Source organism: Scyliorhinus canicula, chromosome 3 (genome assembly GCF_902713615.1).
Source record: "Scyliorhinus canicula chromosome 3, sScyCan1.1, whole genome shotgun sequence".
Lineage (NCBI taxonomy): Eukaryota > Metazoa > Chordata > Chondrichthyes > Carcharhiniformes > Scyliorhinidae > Scyliorhinus > Scyliorhinus canicula.
Window position 1 is genome coordinate 234,707,277 of NC_052148.1, and position 22,222 is coordinate 234,729,498.

At 46.3% G+C, this 22,222-nt stretch overlaps 1 protein-coding gene across 2 annotated transcripts in view; it reads left to right on the forward strand.

The window, feature by feature from the left end:
• The window catches only part of LOC119963370 (protocadherin Fat 4), a 365,380-nt gene that overhangs the window by 293,695 nt on the left and 49,463 nt on the right, over positions 1-22,222 (forward strand). For both annotated transcript variants that reach the window (XM_038792402.1, XM_038792401.1), the window contains exon 11: positions 6,925-7,029. In XM_038792402.1, the coding sequence (XP_038648330.1) occupies positions 6,925-7,029 (105 nt within the window). The remainder of the gene's footprint in view (positions 1-6,924; positions 7,030-22,222) is intronic.

Sequence of the window (22,222 nt, forward strand, 5' to 3'; positions counted from 1 at the left end):
ACTTCCATCCCCCCATCCCCCCCCCCCCCCCACAAAAGTCTTGCTTTGTGGATGGGAGGGGGAGAGGGCTGTCCCTTGTATGGACTTTGGGGGACCCCATTTGCCCACCGCAAGGTCCATCACGTCAGGGCCATGCTGGGAAATATCTGTAGTAAATGCCGCCTGTGTGTTTCCCGGCCCGGAGAATATGTTACCCAGCCCGCTAAGTGGGTATAAATGGGACATTAAGACCCATTTGCATTCTCGTGCGGCCAAACTCTCGAAATTGCCACCATTGGCGGGGGGGTTGTAGAGCATTAGAAATGGATTGCCGCTCTTTTCTGCACAACCCCTGATTCTATGCATTGGCAACCCCACTCTACCAGCAGCAGGCGGCGGGAAACCTGGCCGTTATGTATAGATAGTGTGAGATTGTAAAATGCCACACATTGGGCAAAGTCTACCGATTGCATTGTGCCCGAAAAGCAGCACGGCACGGCCAGTAGATGCCGGGAGTTCGCCCTTCCGGGGTCTATCTGGCTTGCCAGGCCTCGGGACATCTAACACGATTTCACGAAACGTCGCAGTGCAGGATTCCTTTCTGGTGAATCTGCATATTAGAGTGAAGTAGCTAGGTTCACTCTGTGTTCCCGAGGTCTAAACAAGGCGTGGGATCTAAAAACCCCCCCCCCCCCCCCCCCGGCCTTGGCGACCTCAGGCGAGCGCCATTCAGTGCTGGACTCCACAAACAGGGGCCAGACAGAACGGCACTTTGGGAGGGAGGGGGGGGGGGTCTCCCAGAGGATCGACGGCACCCTGGTTTTTGCCCTTTGGTGCCTCTTGGGAAGCCTGGTGCTGCCAGCTGGGCACTGTGGCACTGCCACCTGGGTGACAGCCTGGTGCTGCTGTCAGGGTGCCCAGGTGGCGCTGCCAGGCTGACATTTTGCACGCGTTGTGGATTTGACCGGGGGGGGGGTTCGAGCTCATTGCAGAAAACAGGACTACGTGCAGTCTAAGCCATGCGTTCCCCGCTGAGGCCCCCAATCTACCCGAATGGCCGTTCGAAAGCCTGGTGTCTCTCGGCACTCTGAGAGTGGGGAAACACCGGGCGCTATGGGACTCTGTTCCCATTTGGGTAGATCGTGCCCATTGTTTGTCAAAAACATCTATCGTTAATGTTATTTCCACATGCATTTCCTGTCAAAAGACAGGTTCCTGGTTCTGTTTCTTTCGCATAATTTCCATCATAACCTGTCTGTCATGATTAAACTATTAATCTCCAAATAAAAACAAAAAATTGCTCCAAGTACATCAGCATATGTACATGGGAAATGCACTGCTTATCTCTCTCGTTGTCTATGTGTACTATTTCAGTATCCTGACTCAGAATGGACCTTGAAGCTTAACCTTCAAGATGGGTGGCTCTGTTCTTTAAATATCACTCAGACCTCCCACCTAGATGTTTAAGATAGTATTTTTCTTCACAGTGCCACCTATGTAAGAGTTGCAACAAGAAGATTCAGAATCTGGCCTTGGATTACTGTCTTTTAGCCTTGTTTGTGCCCCCCCCCCCCCCCCCCCCCCCCCATAGTTAAAGATTACCTGATTTCTCATCCATGGGTCTCTGTTAAACTTAAACTCTTTTCTCCAGCTGGGAGTGTAAATTAAAGTAAGTATTTATTTGAATTAAAACACATTTCCTCATTGCTGAGGAAACTTTTTAAAATAATTCTCCTCCTCTCAGCCCCCTACCTCAACCAGACCATCATCACCTATCCAGTCATGAAAAAGAAAGGGAGCAGGGTACTCACCGAAGTGGGTCCCTAGCAGTGAACTGGGGCAACCTATAATGTATTGAAATGAATGGGAATAAATACTCAGCTTCACGTCAGATAGTGCAGATGTTGCCATGCTATTGCAATACACTGTAATAAATCACATTTAGCACTTGATCAATTTTTTCTTTTTTTAAAAATAAATTTAAAGTACCCAATTATTTTTTTCCAATTAAGGGGCAATTTAGCATGGCCAATCCACCTACCCTGCACATTTTTGGGTTGTGGGGGCGAAACCCACGCAGACACGGGGAGAATGTGCAAACTCCACACGGACAGTGACCCAGACCCGGGATCGAACCTGGGACCTCGGCACCGAGAGGCAGCAGGGCTAACCCACTGCGCCACCGTGCTACCTGCACTTGATCAATTTTATGTTTCTATTACATTATACAGCAAAACCTGCATCCTCTAATTCATTGTAAAAAACAGCAAGGAAGATTTATTAGTCTGTAATTTAAAGTCTCGTACACACGATGCATTGAATCTATTATTGCAATCCTGTTAAAGATATTTAACGTTTAAAGAGTAATTTGAATGCTCAGTGATTAACTGAAAGAAATTATGCCATAAAGTTCCACGTTTTAGAGCAAGTAATTTTAACTATGCAAGAAACAAATAAAGTAAACACTATTGAATAAACATTGTCTTAGGTGAACACATGTACTTTACATCAAAATGCTGAATAAAACAACATCACAAACATTTTGAGCTAAAATTCTCCCAGTGAACCTCCCCTCTTTACTCATGACTTCCTTCAGAAAGCTACTTATCAGGCTCTTGTATGTTCCTTTCATTCCTGGGACCAAACCAAGTACCAAAGTTCTCTGGACTCAAATCCTCTTCAGTGCTCCAGTGTGTGAGCTTTCTTGAAGTCCTCCCACTTGCCTCCAGCCAACCGACCCTACACTGCTCTTTGAATGTCTCCCAATCTTGGACATTCCATGGAGCATGGGCCCCATGCTTCGCTACCCTCTTGCTTAATGCTTGAGAAATATCCTTGATCCCTGATAGCTCTTCTGCTTCTCGTCTACAGTTATTTTCCAGTACTTAGACTCTTTCTTGTCTGCCTACTGAACTCGGGCTTACCCCCACCAACATGGGTGCTTTTGTGTCATATCTTTCTAGTGGGTTCAAATATGCAATATAACCAACCCCATACAAACTCACAGAAATTAAGATTAACAAAGAGCCAGAAGCATATGCAGAACAGCACTCTCTGGTAGACTTACAAATTTCAGAAGGCATGTTAATGTTACCACTTCAACTGTCTAAAGAAGAATTCAATGGAATAACATGCCTGGTGCATGACCAATATTCCTTTTAAGCAGAAAGACTATTCTGGTGCTTTACATATAATATCTGAGGCGGAGGAGGATACAGAAACTCTTGACACAGCGAGCTGAAAATCTGGTCTCCATAATGCCTCCGGCTTTCGAGGCTAAGTCCCGAAAATGGCAGCAAATCGGCTTTAGATGCTGAATAAAGTCATGATTTGTACACTCTGCATGCTTCTGGCCATACAGCAATCTAAATGCTGATTTAGTGCCTGATCTGGCATTTATGGACCTTCCAGGACCCGTTAACTTTCTCTCTTAAACACTCTCAGCTGAACAGCTACATGAGGGATCCCGGCTTCACAGAATCGCAGAATTGTTACGGAGCAGAAGGAGGCCATTCGGCCCACCGTGTCTGCAGCAGCTCACCAAATGCATATTATGACTTAGAGCCATTCTCCTGCCTTTTTTCTTCACCTTTGCACATTGTTTCAATTCAAACAATCATCTAATACCCTCTTGAATGCCTCGATTGAACCTGCCTCTATCACATTCCCGGGCAATGCATTCCAGACCAAAGCCACTCGCTGTACAAAAACACATTTTCTCACAACACATTTGCTCCTTTTGTAAATCACTTTAAATCTGTGCCCTCTCGTTCTTGATCCTTTTACAAGTGGGAACAGTTTCTGCCTATCTACTCTGTCCAGCATCCTCATGATTTTGAACATCTCTATCAAATTTCTCCGCCTTCTTCTCTCCAAGGGGAACAGTCCCAACCTCTCCACTCTGTTCTCATAACTGAAGTTTCGTAACCCTGGAAGCATTCTTGTTGCTCTCTTCTGTACTTTCTCCAATGCATTCACACCCTTCCTATACAGCGCCATCTAACAGCCCCGTCGTGCCCGGCTCACGAGATTTACTGGCCGCCTCACGATATCTCGTTGAGGGCAGGAGGATCCAGATTTACATATTCAAATGTGCAGTCGGGCTCACTTGAATGCGTTCACGCCAGTGTTACCCAAGGCACGGTATGTAATGGCCTTGCTCTGGAGACCCTGAGCGGCCCCATTTAGGACTTATTTCCACAAATGTGGACCAGGCGTATTGGCACTTGTTGGGGGAGTCTCCCAGATGGTTGGGGGCCCCTGGGTGGTTGGGCACTGGGCACGGTGGTACCCTGCCACCTCAATGCCACCCGAGCACCATAGAACTTCCAGCCTGCCGCCCTGGCACTGCCAGGGTGCCCAGGTGGCACTGGTTGGGGCACTTCCAGGCTTGCAGTGCCAAGGTACCCAGTTGGCATCTTGCTCGTGCCGGGGACTGAGCCAAGCGTTGCATTGCCCTTATGAGGTGAGGTGCAGGGGGCTCAATAAATGCATAATTGGTGAGTTGGGGTGTTGGGGGGGGGTCTGGAGGCTATGGTTTGGGATGTCTCTTCCTGCACTATCGAGTGGGGCTCATTAGTGCAGGAAAAGTGTGGCCTCAGTAGGGCGTTCCTCGCCGAGGCCTAGCAATGAAGCAGAGTCACATTTAATAGTGTGTCGCTCTTGGCACTGTTTTATTTCCGTTGAATCGCACCCATAGTATGGCACCTGGAACTGTACACAACTCTCCAGCTGAGGTCTAACTAGTGTCTCGTATAAGTTCATCATAATCTCCTTTGTCTTGTATTCTGTGCCCTATTAAAATGGGCAGCGGGTTGGCAATGGGTGGCACAGTGATTAGCACTGCTGCCTCACAGCTCCAGGGACCCGGGTTCAATTCCGGCCTCGGGTGATTGTCTGTGTGGAGTTTGCACATCCTCCCCGTGTCTGCATGGGTTTCCTCCAGGTGCTCCGGTTTTCTCCCACAGTCCAAAGATGTGCAGGCTAGATGGATTGGCCATGCTAAATTGCCCTCTAGTGTCCGAAGATTAGGTGAGGTTCCCAGGTTACGGGAATAGGGTGGAAGCATGAGCTTAAGTAGGGTGCTCTTTCCAAGGGCTGGTGCAGACTCGATGGGCTGAATGGCCTACTTCTGCACTGTAAATTCTATAATTCAAGAAAATGCCCAGGATAATGTATACTTTATTAAATGCTCTCTCCACCTGTCCTGCCAGCTTCAGTGATCTATACACTTATAAATCCAGGTCCCTCAGCTCCCACATTCCCTTTAGAATTATACCTCTTATTTTATATTGTCTGTCCATATTCTTCCTACCAAAATGCGTCATCTCACACTTCTCTGCATTGAACTTCATCTGCCCACACCACCAACTTGTCTATGTCCTTTTGAAGTGCTACATTGCCTTTCTCATATTTAAGATAATTCCAAGTATTGTGTGATCCACAAACTTTGAAATAGTCCCCTACACACCAAGATCTAGATCGTTAATATATATCAGGAAAAGCAAGGATCGTAATACCCTGGGGAACTCCACTACAAATCTTCCTCCAGACCAAAACGTATGCTTTGACCATCAAGCTCTGTTTCCTATTACTCAGCCAATTTCCTCCTTATCAATTTTGAACCTTTCTAGTGACTGTTTCCATAGAACCATAGAGTTCCTACAATGCAGAAAGAGGCCATTTGGCCCATCAAGTCTGCACTGGCCCTCAAGGAGCACCATAACTAAGGCCCACCCCTGCCCTATCTCCGTAACACCACCTAACCTGTGCATCCCTGGACACTAAGGGGCAATTTAGCATGGCCAATCCACCTACCTATACTTTTTGGACTGTGGGAGGAAACTGGTGCACCCGGAGGAAACCCACGTAGATATGGGGAGAAAGTGCAGACTCCACACCCAAGGCCAGAATTGAACCTGTGTCCCTAGCGCTGTGAGGCAGCAGTGCTAGCCACTGTGCCACCGTGCCTCTTCGGTCGCCATGGCCCCGATACCCCTTTGGTAAAGACAGATACAAAGTATTCATTTAAAACTTCAACCATACCCTCCGCCTCCTTGTGTAAATTCACTAATCAGCCCTACTCCTCTTTTATTATTTTTATGCCTATAGAAGACTTTGAAATTCCCTTTCTAAAACCCAAACTCCCACCCCCTTCTCCTTCGCTGGAGTCCGCCAGGCAGGCCTGACCAAAATCCCTGACTTACGTGAAGTCTGGGATCTATCACTTCTGCATTTAGAGGCTGCATTTAGTCCCTGCATGGCCACTACTCGATTCTGACACTGTTGGGATTATAGAGCTGCCAGCCGATCAGATTGACCGCCAACGTTCAAGGTAAATATTTCCTCCCAGATCCAGGAAAGATTGCCTTGGTTCCACATCCCTTAACACCCTCGAAACCATAAGCAGTATGAGGACACAACAAACGAGTGGATACAAACTTTTATTTTTACATATCTTTTGGAGGACCAATAAATAACATTAAACTCATATATTTGGACCAACTGCATTTAAGTGGCTCCAATGGGACATTAATATTGAATTTACCATTTAGAAGATTGATGCTTACTCTAGATGGGCCCTGATGAACAACATTGTCAATTCTCATCTGTTGAGAACTATGTATTCGAACACAAGCGTAGAGATGAGAGGCGTTCACAATGCAGCTGTATTATTCGATTCACTTACCAACATGTGCCTAAATGAAGGAAAGATTTTAAAAAAACAAAGGAAAGGATTTTCCGACCCTTGTGTGCCTAGTGCAGCAAGCCAGCCAACGGTCCATTATCTTCAACGGGACAGGGTGGTCCCACGGTGGGAAAATCCCACCCAAAGTTTTGAAAATCTTAGTATTCTTCAAATGACATGCATATTTTTTAACTGGTAAACTCTTCAATGGGATAAGCTATGTACATTACGTTTATGCTTTCTTTTATTTGTTGCAGGTAAAACATGCGACACCACTATTAACTACTGCGAGTGTAACCCCTGTTTTAATGAAGGAACGTGCCAGAATCAAGCCACTGGTTATTACTGCCACTGTCCGTTTGGTAAGGAATAACACTATGAATATAATGCATAAATGTAAGTACAAATAGAAGGTATAGGCTGGGATTCTCCATTTGGGAAACAAAGGACGTGATCCTCCAGCCACGCTGCGCCGGAAAAGCAGCTCGCCGCGGTGCAGCATGGCTCGTGAAAGCCGGGAGACCCCATTCCAGGGATCTACCCGGCTTGCAACACCTTGCAAGATTCAACGCAACCTCATGAGACATTGCAAGGTGAATCCCGCCTACAATGAGCGGGATCACCTTTTTAGCAAATCTGCATATTTGAGTGAGGTAGTAAGCCTTAATCTAATGTGCAGATTCCCAAGGTAACTGAAGCTTTGGGATTCAATCCCATTCGCTTCAGAGACCTTGGGCGAGTGCCATTTGGTACTGGTCCCCACAAACTGGGACCAGATGGAACAGCACTCGTGGGGGCCTCCAAGGGGATCGGAGGCCCTCAGCTCCATGCCCTTTAGGCAGAGTGGTACCCTTGCACTGCTGGTGCCCAGGTGACATTGCCAGCTGGCAAGGGCACTGCCAAGGTGCCAGGTTGGCACATTCAAGGTGCTAAGCTGGCATTTTGTGCACTTGTGCAATCGGGGTGGGGGGGGGGGGGTTACCTGGTGTTGGGGGGTGCAGGGGACGTGAGGGGACCCTCCCATATTCCCATATTGCATTCGGGCTGGGTGGTAGGTCAGAGATGCTTTTGGGGACCAAGGAGATCGGGACACCATTTAAAAATAGTGTCCCAATCTCTCACTACAACGGGGAGCGGAGCTCCCTATTGTAAAACACGGGGCTATGTGCGGCCTTGGCTGTATACTCCCCATTCAGGTCCCTTATTCAAAGCAAGTGGCATTGACTAGCTATGTGTTTCTCAGCACTGTGAGTGCCGGGAAACATGCGGCTGAAAACACGCTCGCTGGGGATTTTGTTCCCTTTTGGGAAGATCGCACCCTATGTACTCCCACTGTACCTGAATAGCATGCGATTTTCATTTTTTATTGGGGAAGCTATTCATTCCGTGATTCAGGACATGTAAATGGATCAGTACTCTGCTGTCACAAATTGAAAGCAATTCCCGCCCAGCGGGCAGTTTTAACTGCTGGGGCCAGAATTAGTGCCAAAGAGCCTGACAGGTGGAGTTATTTATAAGCGCTCCACTCACCACACTCACATTGCAGACACGAAGATGGCTCAGAAACACCACCCCTCCCCCACCCCCATCCCACCAATTTCAAGAGTCTTAAATCAACCTACTGCTCGATGCCAATGAGGAGATGAGGTACATCTCACCCCTAGGTGTCCTTTGTTTGGGGTGAGGTCTGCTAATCCCTGTTTCCTCTGCAGTGGGGCAGCGCTTTTGAGGATTGGCAACACCTGGTGGGCCACTGAACATGGCCACACACATCCTCTTGATACCACTGGCATATGAGGTTTCCAGAGGGGCGTCCTAGGTGGGCTCCCACTTCCCCGGAGGCTCTCTGAGCATTCACAGGACACAGTGAGCAGTCAGCACTTGAGCAACCAGGAGCCTGTAAGTAGCACCACAGAGATGCATTTAAATCCACATATTGCAGCAATGGCGGTCTGCGCCATGCCACCCCGATCCCGAGGGGGACGCCCCTAGTCCATGGATGAGTTGCCCGCTACTGCCCCCAGCACGGGCAGCACACCCCAACCAGCCTGACAATTATTGAGAGTTTTTGATCATGTTTTTAGCCTCCTGCTCCCCTTCAACAAACGTGACACCCAGGCCCTGGTTGTGAACACTTGCACCGATATGCGCCCACAAGACTTCCGCCTAAGAGTGGCGGAGAATCGTGGAGTGGTGGAGCATGAAGTGTCCAACCCGCTAACGATATTTAAATCCATTTAAATGACGGTTTTGCACGGACCGCCGGCACAGGGTGGGAACTTTGATAACACTGCCAGTGAGGGACAGGAGCATGGCAATGGAATAGGCGCCCGGCGCAATTTGCGATTTCTCCATTGCGCGCTATTCTCCGCCCAATCGCAATACTCGCTGGCAGTGTCAGCAAGCATAGAATTCAGCCCATAGTCTTTTTATAACAAATTTCTTATGCTGTGAGCATGAGAAAATTGCTGTTTCAAAGTGACAAGAGCATACAGTTTTCGTAAATATTTCCTTTGACATAATAAATGGAACACCAACAAATATTTTTAACAATTCAGTAGTGTGCTTTTCTTGTTGCTTTTTAACAAGGCACAGTCTTTGTTAATGGAGATGGAGAAGAACCAAAACAACTGATGTAACTGCACTGATCTTTTCACAGTGCGGTGTTGTTGCATCTAGTGTTTCACATGCAAACACAGAAGGATTACCAAGTACTTTCTGATGAAGATGATGAGGGGATAGATAGAGTGGACGTATAGATAGAGTGGACGTTCAGAGACTATTTCCTCGGGTGGATGTAGCTGTTACAAGAGGGCATAACTATAAGGTTCAGGGTGGGAGATATAGGAGCGATGTCCTAGATAGGTTCTTTACTCAGAGAGTGGTTCAGGTGTGGAATGGACTGCCTGCTGTGATAGTGGAGTCGGACACTTTAGGAACTTTCAAGCGGTTATTGGATAGGCACATGGAGCACACCAGAATGACAGGGAATGGGATAGCTTGATCTTGGTTTCGGACAGTGCTCGGCACAACATCGCGGGTTGAAAGGTCTGTTCTGTGCTGTACTGTTCTATGATCCAGAACCTAAAGGACAGGTTGAGCTGAATATGTGGAATTGCCTAATCTCACCTTGGACTGCATAAAATGGGTATTAATTTATATTAGCATTTGCTAAAAAAAAATCTATTAATTTAGCAGTTTAAAGAAGATAGCTTACCTGAATTATTTGCCTAAAACGATGTACATTGGATGCATTTGAATAAGGTTTATTTTGCTAAACTGTTCTGATAAACGGTCGGATGATTGTAGCTTCATTCCAACAAGTAATTTGCTTGATACGTGTATAATTGTAAATAAATTGTGGAAGTTTTGTTGCTTTGCATTACGTCCTCTCTCTGCATTATTACGGTTTACTGCAGAGCTCTAACCAATTTCAGGAAACATAAACTTGCTCCAAGTTTAATTTACAGTATGTCATTCAGTGTGCAAAACAAACAAGATTTGTGCTTTGCATGAGTTGAACAACTGCCAGGTTGGTTTGCTAGATCATACAACAGTAACTAAACATCGAAAGTACTTCATTGGCTGTGAAGCATTTAGCGATACCCTGAGGTGGTGAAAGGTGCTCTATAAATTAAATAAATTTATTTGTTTCCTATTTTCATTCTTGCTCCTCTACATGAAGGTTCTTATATAATTAAAAGCATATTTAAGACAGCACTCTACAGACTCAACTACCTCAGTTATGGCTCATTATTTCCATCAGAGTGAATTCGCAGTCTCTCTGAAATCATGGGTGCAATCTACCGACCACGTTGTGCACCAATGGGAGCGCAGCATGGCCGGTAAATCCAGGATGAAGCTTCCCAAGGGCTTCCCAACAGCCATGATGCCTCGCAGGATCTACCCAAGTCCCGCAAGTCATCGGGATTAGGAACCCACCCCCCCGACAATGGACAGGACCAAGCCGTGCTTGTATAAGTAGGCCTTATACCTACTTAAGGCCTACTTACCCGGTATCTACCTGCCCAGGGAGGTCGTAGCCAGGTTCCGTTCAGTACTAGTCCACATAAACGTGGACCAAGCAGAACGGCACCAAGGGGGTTTTCTAGGCCATCGGAGACTCCTGGGTGGCCAGGAATACTGCAGAATGGCCCCCAAACCCTCCCCCTCAAAAAAGGTCACCTTGACAGTGCTAGATTGGAACCTTGGCACTGCTAAGCTGGCAGGAGCACTGCATGTGTGCCCAGGTGCCAAATTGGCACTGCCAAGGGTTAGGGCCTGAGGGGCACATGCCCATGGTGGAGGGTGGGGTGTGAAGGGTGGGAAATGCAGGGTAGATAAAGGGCCTTCATGAGTAGGGGAGTGGTGATGGGTGAGGGTCTTGGAAGTGGTGTGCCTGTAAGGGGGTGAGAGAGGACCCCAGCAACCCCACAGCAGGGTGTCCTCACTTGGGGGCTGTGGGGTAATGCCCATGGCTGTGGAGGGGGACATTGCCCATAGTTGGGGGGGTGTGGGGGATCCGCAAGCTCACTTAGAGATCGGGTCACCCTTTCAAACTGGCGTCCTGATCTCTGAGTTCAGCTTTCCAGTGATGAAACAAATTCAAAGTGTGGGCTAAACCGATGTAAAACTTCCCCGGGCCCAAGAAAGTGACTACGGGCGGGATTCTCCATCCCACCGCACCCGTTTCCTTTTGCGGCGCACCCCTGCCAACAGCGGAGTTCTCTGTCCCGCCAGCCAATGGGGGCACCCACATGCCGTCAGGGAACCCGCGGGCATGGGTGCGCTGCCGGCGAAAAGGACGGTCCCGCCGATGGAGAATTATGCCCTAAGTGTCGTTAGATAACGGCAGGAACCTCCCAGCAAAACAAGCCACAAATTACACTGAGGACGTGATTCTCCAGAAAAATGTCTTCAGTTTATTTGTGGTGGGCTTTTCGGGGAGTTTTCCGCCATTTCTGCCGGCAAGTTACCCACCGTTATTCAATGACACTTAATACAGGATTCTCCGGCTGCGCCTGCCCGGCATCCGGAGAATTCCGCCCGGTGAATTCCACCCGGTGGCAATGGACTTTTCCGTTGTTCCATCTTGCCCGTGGAGTTTCTCACCGTTTGGCCCACCCTTAGAATTATTTTAGCACTGGGGATCTGAACTCCGAGATTGAGCCACCATTTTGAAAGGGTGCCCTGATCTCTAAGTGGGCTTGTGGGTCCCCCACAATACCCACTCTTGGTCAATGTCACCCCCACACACATGGGCAATACCACACCCTCCCCAAGTGAGGACACCCAGCTATGGGGTCCCTGTGGCCCCCCAAATCCTCTTACAGCACCCCCTCCCTTCCAGGACTCCCACCCGTCACCTCCCCCAATCTCGCGGAGGCACGATTTAGCTGCCCTGCGCACCTCCACACTTCAAACCCCCTCCACCCTTCTAGGGCATGGCCCCCCTCACCCCCTGACCCATGGCTGTTTATTCTGATATTTGTTTTTCTTCCTTTCCCTTATTTCATGCTCTTGATGTTCTCTCCAACCCCGGTCACACAAGTACTTGTCTCCCCTCCCCATTCCTGCTTCCACTATTCCTTCCTTCCCTCAGTTTACCTTCTATCCGTGACCAGAATTTACTCTGATATAGAACATAGATAGAACAGTACAGCACAGAACAGGCCCTTCGGCCCTCGATGTTGTGCCGAGCAATGATCACCCCACTCAAACCCACGTATCCACCCTATACCCGTAACCCAACAACCCTCCCCCCTAACCTTACTTTTTAGGACACTACGGGCAATTTAGCACGGCCAATCCACCTAACCCGCACATCTTTGGACTGTGGGAGGAAACCGGAGCACCCGGAGGAAACCCACGCACACACGGGGAGGACGTACAGACTCTGCACAGACAATGACCCAGCGGGGAATCGAACCTGGGACCCTGGGGCTGTGAAGCATTTATGCTAACCACCATGCTACCGTGCTGCCATACTCAATCTTACTCTTCTTCCAGAGGTCATTTGCATTCTTCTCCCACCTTCCCGTGTTCACGCTAGTGCTGTTCTTCTCCCTTCATCACCTTCTCCAAATCACATTTTCTGAGGGGAGGAAATCATTTTCAGAGTCAGCGTATATGAACCTGGGAAGACAAATTAGTAGGGGATGGCGGTATGGTGAGTATTGGTGATGCGATGAATTTGGAGGTCGCTAATATTCACTTAAGGGCCTCATCCCGCAGCGATGGATGGAGGAGGCACCATAGAGGCTCTTCTCTAATTCAGTGGGTTGCTGAACCCAGCCCCCTGTCCTTGCTTCTGACTCCCTTCCTCTCCTGCATTCCCCATCCTGCCGTCACCTTTGACTTGAGGTCCCTCGATGAACCTGAGCCTCTGGTGGGTGAATTTCTGGCCTTCTGGTCCTTGAATCATGGGACGTCTTTATGCTGGTCATTTAAGTGACTGATCGGCACTTCATTCCAACGGCCGTGACTATGAGAGGTTATGCAGGGTTCCCGCTGGTCCTCCAAACGTAATGTTAATATTAAATTCCACCCATTTGATCTAGAGCACTCCACTTACCCTTCAGAGATCTCGGCAGCTTATTTTCACGTGGGCTGGCAGTTCATGAAAGCAAGCCTGGAATTCCTTCCTCATCCCCATTTGTTCTTAATGGTAGAAAATGGAGCCCAAAAATCACATGGCCCAGAATGTACTCTGCTGGAGGCCAGTAATCAAATTGCTTTCTCGCAAGGGGAGTGAGTATGATGACAAAGTAATAGCAGAGTGATCCATCCATCCATCCAGTGATGCTAATCTGCATTCAGCAGTAGGTACAGTGAACCATGGTATTAGGTTTACTTAGACTTAATTCAAAAAGGAACCCTTTATAAATATAACTGGGCCATTTTCTGTGACTCAACGTGCGACGGCTAGTCAGCTTTGACTGGAACAGCATTATACCACACTCTCCTGATGAGAACAGGGATTTTGGTGTTTGCCTCACGCCAGTTCAGTTCAACACTCCAAAGATATTCACTCTCCGAATGTAAATGACAATTGGAAGTATAGTCTCTACAACATCTGGAAAAATGTTTCTAATCATTCTGTTTGCTAACTTGTACAAAAACTATTGCCATCATGCATTAAAATGAAGTCCTGGAGGCTGAAATCATTGCCAGTATGTGTTATGGCAGACCACCAACAAGAAATTAAGGTGATTCAAACCACATTGGATGCTGCTACATATTAACTGCTGAGAACTGTAACTCCTTACTGTCATTTTATTCAAGACAAATCACAATTATCCTGTCACCTTATTGGTATTTTTACAAAACCTTTGTGTAAACTAACTTAAAGCACAGCAGTTAGTCTGTTGATAATGGTAACTCATCACACTGAAGGCTGGAATATAAATAAGATACCCCAGATTGCTTAGACAAACTGATTCCAGGCAGTTAAATACGAACGTATGAATTAGGAGCAGGAGTAGGCCATTCGGCCCGTCGAGCCTGCTCCACCATGCGATCTGATCTGATTATAGTCTCAACTCCACTTTCTTGCCTAATCCCTATACCCTTTGACTCCCTTGTTTGTCAAGAATCAATCTACCTCTGCCTTAAAAATATCTAATGTCCCTCTCTCTGGGGAAGAGAATTCCACAGATTCTCAACATTCTGACAGCAAACGTGTCTCTATCTCCATCTTAAATGAGAGCCCTCTTATTTTAAAACTACTATACCCTTTGACTCCCTTGTCAATCGAGAATCGATCTACCTCTGCCTTAAACATATCTAATGTCCCTGCTTCCACTGCTTTCTGGGGAAGAGAATTCCACATACTCTCAACTTTGAGAGCAAAATTGTCTCAAATGGAAAACCTCTTATTTTAAAATTATGTCCCCTGGTCTAGTCTCTCCCTCAAGGGAAACACCCTTTCAGCATTCGACCAATCAAGTCCCCTCAGGTTCTGGTATGTTTCAATAAGATCACATCCTAGTCTTCTAAATTCCTATTGTTATGGATCCAACTTGTCCAACCTTTCCTCATGGTTCCTTATCCCAGTCGAGCAAACATTCTCTGAACTGCTCCGAATGAAATTATATCCTTTCTTAAATAAGGACACCAAAACTGTACACAGAATTTCACAAGTGGTTTTAACATTGCCCTGTACAACTATAGCAAAACTACTCTACTTTTATAATCCATTCCCACTGCAATACATGACAACATTCCATTTGCCTTCCTACTCACTTCCTGTACCTGTACACTATTTTTTTGTGATTCATGTACAGAGGTACCAGGACACCTAGATCCCTCTGCCACATAGAGTTCTGCAATCTCTCTTCATTTAAATAATATGCTATGTTTTATTCTTCCTGCCAAAGTGGTAAGTCCATGCTTATACACCATCTTCAAAAAGTTTTCCCATTTACTTAACCTAGCTGTATCCCTTTGCAGACTCCTTATGCCCACTTCACAACTTATTATCCTGCTTGTCTGTGTGTCATCAGCAAATTTAACAATCATGGATATATTATAAATAGTTGAGGCACCCAGAACTGATCCCACCGGCATTTTCCTCTTTACATAATGTCAATCTGAAAATGTCCAATTTATGCCTAGTCCTTGTTTCCTTTTAGCAACCAATCCTATATCGATGCCAATATCTTACCCTCTACACCATTAGCTCTACATTTGTGCAGTGACCTTTGATGATAACAAATGCCTTCCGGAACTCCAAGCACACCACTGCCAGGATTCTCTGATCCCGCGCTGGGTCGGGGAATTGCCAGGCCACCGATTCTCCGGTCGCCGTCGCGCCGGTCGGGGGCCGTTGAAAGCAGCCCCGGCGATTCTCCGCTCCTCGACGGGCCGAATCCCGCCGGCGTGGGTTACGCATGGTCCTACCCACTGGGATCTCGGAGTTTTGGCTGCAGGGGCCGTATTGGTGGGGAGCGGGGGGGGGACCCTCCACAGTGGCCAGGCCCGTGATCGGGGCCTACCGCTCGGTGGGTGGGCCAATTCCATGGGGGCCTATGTTTCTCCAGCGCCGGGCCCCTGTAGGGCTCCGCCATATTGCCCGGGGGCTGGTGCAGAGATGGCACACACATGCATGCGCGGACCCGCGCTGGCCATGGCGCGCATGCGTGACCCACACCAGCAGTGGCACGCTTGCATGGACCAACGCCACCCGTGGCATCGGCTTTCAAATGCCAGAGCAGCGGTCACCACTCCGGCACCGTACTAGCCCCCTAGGAAGGAGTGAATGCCTGGGCCCGGAGGCGCTTTGACGCCGGAGTCTCTCACGCCGCTTTTAACTCCAGCATCAGAACTTGGCCGCGGGGTCGGAGAATCCCAGCCCACATCAACAGGTTCCCCTTTATCCACGTTGCTTGTTAATTCCTCAAATAATTCTAATACATTAATCAATTTTATGCCGAAATCCTCCAGCCATTGGGATTCTCTTTTCCCGCTGGCGATGCACCCCACCCATGGATTTCCCGGTGGCGTGGGGTGGTTTCAATGGGAAATCCCATTGCTAAGTGGTGGGAAATGAGAATCCCAGCAGTGAACGGCACGCCGTCAAGGAACATACAGTTCGGGGACCACAGAATCCTGCACAAAACCCATGATGACTGCTTGATTACATTAAGATTTCTAATTGCCCTTTCCATAACCTCATTAATACCAAGTTCCAGTATTTTGTCTATGTTATATGTTGAGCTCACTGGCCTGTAGAATTCTGCTTTCTTGAATAAGGAAGTTACATTTAGTACTTTCCAATCTGATGGGAAATTTCCAGAATTCAGTGAATTTTTGAAAATTATAACCAGTGCATTTTCTTTGTCAGCAACCACTTCTTTTAAGACCCTGGTATGATGTTGATCAGGACCTGGGGACTTGCCAGCTTTTAGTTCAAACAATTGTCTCTGTACCCGTTCCCTGGTGATTGTAATTGTTTTATGTTCCTCCTTCCTGTCCCTCTTGATTCACTATTATTCCTGGGATATTATTTGTATCTTCTACAGTGAAAGATACAAAATATCTGTTTAATCAGAGCACCAATGCACACTTTGAGTAATATTTAAGTAGAAACACTTATTGTTTTTATATTTCTAGCTAGTTACTTCTCATACTCTAATTTCTCCCTCCGTATTATTCTTTGAATCGTTATTTGTTGTTTTTTATACTTTGTCTCATCATCTGAACTACCACGACTCTTCACGGAATGATATGCTTCTTCTTTCAATTTAATACTATCTTTAACTTCCTTCGTTAGCCACGGATGGTGTGTCCTTCAGCTAGAATCTCTTTCTCACTGGAATGTATCTTTGCTGAGTACTGTGAAATATCTGCTTAAATGTCTGCCACTGCACCTCAACTAACCTCTCTCCTAACCTAATTTCCCAGTTTACTTTAGCCAGCTCTGTCTTCAAGCCCGCATAATTTCCCATAATTTATATTTTAAAACACTACCCCATGGTGGCGTGGTGGTTAGCACTACTGCTTCACGGCGCCAGCGACCCAGGTTCGATTCCAACCTCGGGTGACTGTCTATGTGGAGTTTGCATGTTCTCCCCTACTTTAAAATTTTCCACTTCCTTACCTCCCTCATACTCTCTTATCCCTGACTACTGACCAAATCAGACCAGCTCTTGGAACAAAGTGTCCAAATAGCTTTCCCCCTCCCTGACGTGTCAGAGTTTCAGCCTCCAGCTCAATGACTCTGAGCCTAATCTCCTCAAGCCACAGAACTGCAGTTGCATTTTTCCTGGATCACACAGGCATCCACGACCTCCCACTTTCTGCAGTCACAGCACATCACCTGCCCTGACATTTTTATTATGTGTTCATTTACTTTTCTTGATTTATTTATAATTAATAAACCCTGTTACTCCCAATAAGATTGACTACTACTTCTAAACCTTACTACTACTAATAAATCCTTGCAATGACTAATTACTAATAAATTACACTAGTTTTGAGAGATAAACAGCCAAAATACTCACCAACTAATCATTTACCTATTTTCCTGTGATAACATCTGTTTTATTTAACAGATATGATTGACAAAATATATCAGACCACAAATGTACACATTTAGAGAAATGGTGACCAATTAAAGTAGTTGTATTCAAGTATAGATATTCAGTATGTACGTGTTGCGGATTAAAAGAGAATCTTTTGAAGTATTGGTAATCCTATATGTTCTGGTAACAAGGCCTGGGGTCCAAAGTAGGACAATGTTTTTGTGCATTTTCCTTTAACTTCAAAGATCTATGTTTCAAATTTGTCCACACGTTGGGTGAAATTCACTTCTCTAAGAGCTCAGTGTGAAATGTGTATGAACAGTTTCAATTAGATTCTAACAGGTGATACTTTACTGTGCAAAACCCTTTTATTAATTTAGTATTAAACTGGAAAATTTACTGAGAAATGGTAAAATTATGGATAGTGTGGGAAGTGAACATATTGGACAAGATTTTAACTAATTCAAAACCCATCCACTTACACAGAGTTAAAATCAGGCCGGTTAAGACTAGGGGCTGCTCTGAAGTGTGGATTAAATTGTGTAGCTATGGATGTGTGAAGGAGACCATGGGGGCGATCCAGTCTTCGTCGGAAATGCATTTAGCCGCGGCGCAGCGTGGCCGATGAAAGCCGGGAGACCTACACAAATTCAATGCAATCTCTTGAGACATTGCATGGGGTATCCAGCCCACAATGGGCGCCATCACTTTTCAGCAAATCTGCACATTAGAGAAAGGCAGTAAGCCCCCGACATTCACCCCCCCCCCCCCCCCCCCCCCTCCCCAACACCCATACTGGGCAACACCAGCCCGATCACACACGTGCAAACAATGCCAGCTGGGCACCTTGACAGTGCCAACCTGGCACCCTGGCAGTGCGCATGCCAGCTGGCAGTGCTACCTGGGCACTTTGGCAGTGCCAGGCTGGCACCCAGATGGCACCTCCAAGGTGCTCAGGTGGCACTGCCCGGGTACCCAAAGGGCATGCAGCCTGGGACCTCCGATCCCTTTGGAGACCCCTATGAGTGAGGTTCCGTCTGATCCCATTTGTTGGGACCAGTACCAAATGGCGCTTGCCTGACGTTCCCAAGGTGAAGGGTTTGCAAGCCAAAGCTTCAGGTACCATGTGGGGGGACCATCCTATAGTGCATTCGGGTGGGGAGGAGGGTGGGGGTGAATGTCGTGGATTCCTTTCTGGGCCTCGGAGATAGGGACACTATTTAAAAATGGCGTCCCAATCTCTCGCTACAATGGGGAGTTCCAGTGAGCAGACCTACCCATTGTAAAAAATTGGGCTATGTGGATCCTCGGCCGCGTGTTCCCCATTCGGGCCCCTTATTCAAAATGAGTCACGTTGAATAGCCATTTGTTTCTCGGCACTTTGTTCCCTTTTGGGAAGATCACACCCAATGTTTAACATCTAACCCAAGGTACCTGCAATATAGTACTGATGTAAAAATTAAAAAGTGCCCCATTTCAAAACATTGACTTATGTAATCTTGATGAGCATGCAAAAAAATAAAAAACTGTCATTGGCCCCTGTCCTGTTCCCAATTTCTTTATTAATTATGTAGGGAATAAATAAATGACAGGCAGAATGCATTAAGATATGTCATGTTTTGCAGTCATGAGAGCAAAACTTTAATCGTCATTTGTCTATAGCAAGTGATTTTGTTGCATGATGTACCATGACAAGTGGCTGTGCATAAATGATGCAGCATCATTTATAATCCACAAAGCTAAACTCTTTTCTAGAAAGAATCGGAGAAAATATCCATGCTGACACCCAAGTAAACCTGAGTAATAATCACAAGAGGTGTATTACAGCCGATGCACATTACAATCTGTATTTAATATTTTATAATGCATAGTGATTGAAATTTGCGAGGTACATGTAGGTGCAATTGGGCGGATCACCTTCAGGAGAACATAATAGGGGCTGAAGCCAGACCCCCAAGTTTATTCCTCGTTTATGCTGTGCTCAAAATTAGGATCCCTTTCCTCCCTGCCCCAAGTTGGCTCCAGGACACAACTGGGATGTTTCCTGGGATATGCTGAGAATTCTACTGGTTGTAGATCAATGAAAGCCATGCTCTTGACATTACTTTCAGTACTGGTCTTTCTAATGCTCCAAAATTTTACAAGTCAATGATAGTGGATTTCAGATGGGAGAAACTACCTTAGAAAGTTGCACTTGGTTTCTCTTCCGGGAGAAATTAAAAGCTGATGTTTAACTCTTCAGCCCATTAAAGGTCTCTGGCTTCTCCCATCAGAGTGACCGTGTGCCATTCTAATTTTGCAGCCCTTTATTGGACTAGGCATCTCTGTTGAGCTTCTTTCTAGTGTTGTTTATTAGGTCCTATTATTAAAATGATCTTGGTGTCAGTCGGGGAGGGAGGGCTGGGTTCCTCGGTCACTAAGGGGAGGACACCCCAAATCAGACGGAGCCTTCACATTAAGCCACCCTGATCCAACTGGAACTGCCAACCTGAAAATGAAGGCTCAGTCGGTAAAGGCCCTTGGCCTTAACAGGGGCATGGATGGGCCCTGCCGCCCTACCGTGAAATTGTGTCTGGGTCAGATTCCCTGAGGGAATCCCATACATGCAATTTATTTTACACTCCCGCCCATCACAGCTCCCGGCCTCAGAAAAACCCTTAAATCATTTTGTAGGAAAATGGTTCCACCAGCCTGAATGGAGCCATTAGTCTGATAAATTGTGCATACCTGTTCACGCCGTGAGTAGCAATTTTAAAATCTCCAAGCACCTAAAGATCTGCATGGAGCAGATGTCAGTTCTCAGCTGCCTCATTTCTTTTGACTTAAATACGGGTTTACTTTGACTTCAGTATAATGCAACATGGGCAATAGCAAATTTACAGTCCATTTTATACCTTCCCAGTTGTTCTTTCCATGACGTCACTGCAGAGAAAAGTCAAACAGAGTGTAAAACAGGTGCTGATATTCAATGCCAATTTGATCTCTCACCTGAATGGAAATTTACCCCTGAACTGCACACTGGTCTAATTCTGACTAAATTACTAATCAAACTCTCATAGTATTGCACAGACAGTATGAAGTGCAGTATTCAGCTCAAGTAGGGTTAGAGGGTGAGTTTGGACCAAGCTGGAGGAGGGACAATAAGGGAGAGGCAAAGAGAGGTGGGCAGGAATGCGAGGAGGTGGGGATGTGATCACTTGGGGATTAGATGTGGGATGGGAGGAGGGGAGGGAACAAAGGCGTTGCCGATTTGGAAGAGTCAGACGAGATGGAAAGAAAGATTGCAAGAATGATTGGGAGGGTAGGGAGATGGAGGAGCTGGGAAGAAAAGGATTTGGGAAATGCCTGTATAAGGAGGGGTTAGCTGCCAGTGGTGTGTGAGGTTTACAGGCTGGAAAGGACCATTAACCGCATAAAGGAACTGCAATGTCTTCAAGGAATGGAGGGTAGCCAAGAAATCCCAAGAAGTTGTTTTTTCTTCAGGTGGGTGTGTTATCAAAAAGTGCTTCTGGAAGATTTAGCAAAATCTTATGGGTTTGATGCTTGACAGCTGGGGGTGGGGAATCGGAACCAGAGGACTGAGTTTTTTGGGGGGTTTGGAAGTTGGTAATCAGACAAGATAAAGTTCACTTGGATGCATTCTATCAAAGGCCCAGTTAAAATTGAGGGTCTTCAAGGTTCACCACTTGTATTTTTAGTTTCAAAGCAGATGTCTCGATCCAAAAGCTTTCTTTCAAACTTTCATTGCATAGTGGTCTTCTTTAGAATTTCTCAATGTTTTCTGACTAAGAGAAATATTTTAGTGACACTGTTTGGACTCCAGGCAGTTTGGTAGATAGCTGAGAGGGCCTCAGCAGTTCTTCCTTTAGTTATAAAATGCCAAATAAAATCATAACCGCAGATTTTGAGTTTGTTGTGATGGCTGCCACCTCGTGAAGTAGATAATTTAAAACAGCAGAGCCTGAGGAACAGACAGCTGTGTTCTGCCCTTTTCACTACCGCAGTATGCAAGCAAAACTTTCATGAAATAATTTCCAGAAACATTTGAGACAGTTAAACATTATTTTTTGGCAACCCGTACACTGGAGTGTCACAAGTGCGATGTATTATATTACAGTTTCCACACGAGAGGAGGCTGGGACGGGACAGAGTTTTCTCTTATCTTTTCTAAATCAAGATTTCAGAGATGAAACATTGCAAGACTTAAATATTCTCTTAATTTTTGGAGAGGAACAGTAAATGGGCAATGTTTTGCTATATTAGTACAACATGCAAGAGTGCAGTGTAATAATCCATTGTAATGCAGTTGGTATCATTTGTTGCAGAGCTTATCAGAAAGAAGAATTTTGTTGCACACATTGTTTTTGAAGGCGTAAATCCATTTATAGGGAACTCCCAACAATAAGAGTCAAACCGTTGAAAATGCATTCTGAATAGTTTCAACATCCTCTTGTTTTTTCTTCTAGAATCTAACATTTTTTAACGATGTTTGTTCGAATTGTGATATGTTGGTGACACGATGAAGGGATTA